This window comes from Acinonyx jubatus, chromosome B2, assembly GCF_027475565.1.
Source record: "Acinonyx jubatus isolate Ajub_Pintada_27869175 chromosome B2, VMU_Ajub_asm_v1.0, whole genome shotgun sequence".
Lineage (NCBI taxonomy): Eukaryota > Metazoa > Chordata > Mammalia > Carnivora > Felidae > Acinonyx > Acinonyx jubatus.
This window is the reverse complement of record NC_069385.1, coordinates 96,164,920-96,170,919: the sequence shown is the minus strand read 5'-3', so window position 1 is coordinate 96,170,919 and position 6,000 is coordinate 96,164,920. Positions and strand designations below refer to the sequence as shown.

At 39.9% G+C, this 6,000-nt stretch overlaps 1 protein-coding gene across 5 annotated transcripts in view; it reads left to right on the top strand.

The window, feature by feature from the left end:
• The first annotated feature begins 5,611 nt into the window (after positions 1–5,611).
• Positions 5,612–6,000, top strand: part of ZNF451 (zinc finger protein 451) — an 88,050-nt gene continuing 87,661 nt past the window's right edge. For all 5 annotated transcript variants that reach the window (XM_053222630.1, XM_027057523.2, XM_027057521.2 and 2 more), the window contains exon 1: positions 5,612–5,781. In XM_053222630.1, the coding sequence (XP_053078605.1) occupies positions 5,761–5,781 (21 nt within the window). In that variant the 5' untranslated portion in view covers positions 5,612–5,760. The remainder of the gene's footprint in view (positions 5,782–6,000) is intronic.

The following is a 6,000-nucleotide window of genomic DNA, read 5'->3' as shown; positions in this document are numbered from 1 at the left end:
ATATGAAAACCAAAATTGAAGAACATTTTATACAACAATGGACGTTTGTACTTCAAAAAAATCAATAGCATGAAAAACAGGCTGAAAAAGTGCTCCAAATTAAAGAAAAATACACACATAACAGCTCAATGCATTACATGATCCTGGAGTAGACAATTGATATAATGTGATAAAGACTATAGATTAGAAAAAAACCAGTATCATATAAATGTTAAATTTCCAGCTTTTAATATTACTACTTTTTTGGACTGCATGTTTTTGTGTCCCCCAGAATTCTTATGTTGAAACCCTAATTTCCAATGGATGGTATTTGGAGATGGGACCTTGGGGAGGTAATAGGTCTTGAGGGTGGAGCCCTCATGATGGGATTAGGGTCCTTATAAGAAGACCCTAGAGAGCTGTTTTCCATCGTGTAAAGATATAAGATATATATCTTGGACTTCCCAACCTCCCAATCGAGACTAATAAATGTTTGTTATTTAAGCCACCCATTCTGTAATAAATTATTAATAGCAGCCCAAGCAGACTAAAACAAGTACTATGGTTATGTCAAAGAAAATCCTTGATTCTTAAGAAACACCCACTGGAACATTAAGGTGTAAGGAGGCATGATACATGCAACCTGCTCTTTGATGATTTAGAAAAGTATATGTGTATACATAGATCTCTCTGTGTGTAGACAATATGATAAAACAAATATTTTTCCTGCAGTTTTTCCTTAAGTGTGAAATCATACAGAGATGTCTTGCTCCTGTTTAGGATTTTTCATTCTCCTTTAGCTTGTGTGAAGAAACAAATATTAAAAATGCCTTCAATTCCTCCACAGTTTCTCTTTGGTAAATAGACTTTCACAACTATTCTAACATGTACATTATCATAGAAGTTAGAGAGATCTTAATACTTATGATTGGCTAGCAAGATTGTTAACAATTATATCTACACTTATGCTGTGCAACAAGACCAATTCCTTCATTGAATAAAAAGCAATTTTAATACTTTTGGTTGTCTGTGGTGTTTTCAAAACCCTTGTGACCCACTACAAACTGAACCATTGAAAGTTTTGTTCACTGGCTTTACATGGAGGAATAATGTCACTATGATGCAAACACAGTGAAAAATGTCCTTCAAATAGTCCCACAGAGGGGTAGGAAGTTTTGCAAATTACTCAAAATGTGTAATAATGGCACCAAAAACTACTCTCCCCAGTTTCCTCATACAGGCAAATACATCATTGCTTGAAGGGGGAAATGTCTACATTTTAAAGAAGTAATAATTACAGCTTGCTTTAATGAAAAAAGTGGCTTGTACTTCTGAATGAACCATAGAAATGAAAAACCCTCTTTTGTTCTGTGCTCCAACAGGCTTCTTTTCCTTATGTGCAACACTTTTACAGAATTCTAGACCTCACAGGAAAAAAGAAGTTGAATTTATAGACCTATGGGCTAGTCTTTTATACTCTTTTCAGAACCAAATGCTTTTTGTTCTGCTCCCATAACTCCCAGGAAATGATTATGTCAACTGGTTCTGTATTATTCTAAGAGCCATCTTCTTCCCTGAATAAAATTCTGTTTTGGAATAAATGCCTATAAATCCATTTCTTTATTAGTAGTTGTTGAAGAGACCATTGTAGTTGCCAGGTCTTAAAACCAGAGCATTTAATCAAAACCAAATATGGTCTTAATAATAGAATTGCATTAGAAGTATTTGTGCTTTTACTAAAGTATAGTAAGATTTGGTTCTGTGTATACATTAATTCTTTGGCCCAAATTGAATGCTCTTTAAGTAAATTACAGGCACATGATACTTCCCCTTTTTTCAGACTTATGAAAATACTGTATAATTCTCAATGAGGGTTTGAGCCTTTTAATGCATTTAATTTGCCTCTTGGTGGCATTCTCTTAGTTAAGAACTAGGTCTCTAGAATCTTAAATGCTGCTGTGCAGCCAATATTCAGACAGATGGTTCTATAAATAATCATTCAACAAAAAAAGCAAGTCAATAGAAAACTGATGAAAACAGGGGTACCTGGGTGGCTCAGTCGGTTAAACATCCAACTCGTGGTTTCAGCTCAGGTCATGATCCCACAGTTCGTGAGTTTGAGCCCCACATCAGGCTCTCTGCTGTCAGCACAGAGCCAGCTTCAGATCCCCTGTCCCCATCTCTCCCTGCCCCTCTCCTGCTTGTGCTCTTTAAAAAAAAAACAAACAACAAAAACTGATCAAAACTAAAGTTGAAGCTTAAACTTCTTTGTTAAATTGTGAGTTTAAAGAATAGTATCATGGGAATGCAAGCTGGTGCAGCCACTCAGGAAAACAGTATAGCGGTTCCTCAAAAAACTAGAAATAGAACTACCCTACGACCCAGCAATTGCACTACTAGGCATTTATCCAAGGGATAAAGGTGTGCTGTTTCAAAGGGACACATGCACCCCCATGTTTCTAGCAGCACTATCAACAATAGCCAAAGTATGGAAAGAGCCCAAATGTCCATTTATAGATGAATGGATAAAGAAGATGTGGTATATATACAGTGGAATATTACTCGGCAATCAAAAAGAATGAAATCTTGCCATTTGCAACTACGTGGATGGAACTGGAGATAAGGTATTGGGCTAAGTGAAATTAGAGAAAGACAAAAATCGTATGACTTCACTCATATGAGGACTTTAAGAGACAAAACAGATGAACATAAGGGAAGGGAAACAAAAATAATATAAAAACAGGGAGGGGGACAAAACAGAAGAGACTCATAAATATGGAGAACAAACTGAGGGTTACTGGAGGGGTTGTGGGAGGGGGGATGGGCTAAAGGGGTAAGGAGCACTAAGGAATCTACTCCTGATATCATTGTTGCACTATATGCTAACTAATTTGGATGTAAATTTAAAAATGATATTTCATCAACTTAAAAAAATGATAAAATGCGCAAAGGACTTAAGAAAATATTTCTCCAAAGAAGACCTACAAATGGCCAACAGGTATATGAAAAGATGCTCAACATCACTCATCAAGGACATGTAGATCAAAACCACAATGAGATATCACCTCTTAACAGAATGACCATTATATAAAAAACAAAAAAATATGATCTAGCAATCCTACTTCCAGTCATTTACCCAATGATTTGAAATCAGAATCTCAAAGAGAGATTTGCATTCCCATGTTACCTGCAGCATTATTCTCAATAGACAGTGTGGAGTGTGGACATTACCTAAATGCCCATCCACAGATCAAAGCGTAAAGAAAAGGAGATTTACATACACCGTGGAATATCATGAAGCCGTAAAAAAGGAAATTCTGTTATGTGGTCTACCTAACATGAATGAACTTTGAGGACATGATGCTAAGTGAAATAAGCCAGTCACAGAAGGACAAATATGGCACAATTCCACTTACACGAGGTACCTAAAGTAGTCAAGCTCATAGAAACAGAAAGTAGAATGGTGTTGGCCAAGGGCTGGAGAGAACGAAAGCGAGTATTTGCTGTTCACTGGGGTTTACAGTTTCAGTTATGCAGGATGAGCAAGTTCTAGACACTGCTTATACTTAATTCTGTGTTATACATTTCATTAACGGGGTAGAGCTCATGTTATGTGCTTTTTGCCTCAATAAAAACTAATAAAATACGAATATTCTCCACCAAAAGAAAGAAAGAATAGTATCAAAATAATGTCACTCATCTAGATCTAAAAAATCTATTATGTTGTTTAGGATACAGTCTAAGAGAACTAAATTAGAGGAGTTACCAAAACCAGTGGTAGGCTCCCTCCCTAATCTAAACTCATAAAGCAAAATAATGGATCCACGGCCCAAGTAAAACATAAAAAAAATAGCCACACAGAAAACATTTCCCCATAGTTAAAAAGTCTCCATTTTGAACACTGAACCATTCAGGAAATAACTCTGCTTCTTCCAAATCTAATCGATTAGTCCCTACTTCACACGCTGGCCTTAACATCACGCAAACCAATCTCTTAATTTCCTCTGATTGAGAGACTCCTAAACTTTGTGGTTTCTTCTCCTTTGCTACACTAAGCTAAATAAACCTGGTTTTGTGGTAACTACAGGCATATCTCTAATCTTCTGTTAGTGTGTTGCAAAGGATTTTCTTAAAAACACATAGTCTAGCTACCCAGAGAAAATTACTGTTGATGATTAAGTAGTTTTCCTAATTGAGGCATGGTTTTCTTGCAGCTGACATGGTTCTTATCATGTTACTTACCTTGCATTTTTGAAAAACAGGATTTTAGAAATTTTAGCTACACATTTTCAATGGAGATGAAAACACTATAGAATTATATTGGCAGAATACATCCCAAAGTTTAACCATTTCATTTTCCAGTCACTAGACATTTAAATGTTTTACAATTTTTCTATTACAAACCTGTCATAAATAATATTTTGCATATTTTCCTACAGACTAAGGTATGTCCTCAGGATAAAGCCTTGCATTGACAACTGAATTGAAGAACATGAGACTTTGGGAGCTCCAGCCAGAGAAAGCTCGTTTTCTGATAGTTTTACCCATTAACTCCTATCTGTAATCAGTCTTTTATTCTCAAATTTTTCAAGAATTTTCAAACTTAGGCAGAAAAGCAAATGAAGTCATAAAGCACTTGCTGGAAAAGCAGAAAATAACAAATACCAAGAATAATTACTATAGGCATAAATAATCAGCTAGGTTTGGACATAGGCAAAAACAGGCATCTGAAAATTTAAAAGAATTTTCCGACTTGAAAAGTTCTTTTCAAAATTGTTGGTGTAGAAAAAAAAAAAAAAAGCCGGACAGTTTTGTATGACATTAAAGTGAGAAAAACCACACAAGTAAACATAAGTCAACTATTTTAAAGACTGCTTTTTGAGTATGAACGCTGAAAAAAAAGTAAGCTATTTTAGTAAGGTAATACTCTGAGAATATCTTTAAACAGCGCATGTTTTCACTGGCCTAGAGCTTAATGATAGTTAGCTAGGCCTCGGCTCCCTGGATTCTTCGCCAGTTTTCTTCAGGCCAACCTGGAGACTGGAACTCTGGTCCTCAATTTGCCTACTCGGGTGTATTAATACATGCTATGGCTGAGAGAATGAAGCTAGGGAACAGGTGAGTAACAAAGACACCTCGGATTTCTTTATCTCAAAATTCAACTACACCTTTACATTTCGGGCCCACCGCAAAAAATACAAAAATAAAAAAGGAATATGAGAATTTAATCGCCATCATCCGCCATTAGGCCAAAACTGACACCGGTGAGCTTCGTTTCCACACCCATACAATACCCAATTGCAAACACACCTCCACATCCCTGTTCCTGCCCTTCACTATGAAACAAAACCTAGCCCGCCCCCGGATCCGCAAAGCTGCAGCTGACGTCAGCGTGGCAAAATGTGTGCGCCATGCTTTGGAGTCCTTTTCCGCGGTTTGCTACTGACGCCGGGACGGTCTCGGGCGGCACTAGAACTACAACTCCCAGGTTCCTGCGCGGCGCGGAGAAGGCAGGCCGGGACTGTGCGAAAGAGACTCCGGGGGATAGCGGGCCAGAGCCGGCCGCTGCTCCTTTTGAAGCGGTTTCGCACCTCTTTCCGCCCGCGGCGTCGGTGGCGTTGGCGGCGTCGGCGCTCACGCAGGGGCGGGTCACGGCGGCGCGAAGCGGTGCTGGGCGGGAAGGGAAGTCGTGGCGGCGGTGGCGGCGGGGACAGCTGCGACGGCGGCGGTGGCGGCGGGGACCGCAGCAGCGGTGGTGCTGTCAGTTAGGCCGTCGGAGAAATGGGAGACCCGGGGTCGGAGGTGAGTGGTGGAGCGTGGGGCCGCGGCGTTCTCAGCCGCGCCGCGAAAGAGCTTTGTGTTTTGTTGAGTGTGCGGCCTGCTGTGCGCCCGCGGGGCGAAAGCCTCGGCGTCTCGGGCCGAGCCCAGCGTTCGGGCCTGGTGCGGGTCCGAACGACGACCCAGCGGTAACAATGGCCGCCCGGCCGCCCCCGGTCCCCTACGTCGGCCCCGGTGCTCCCT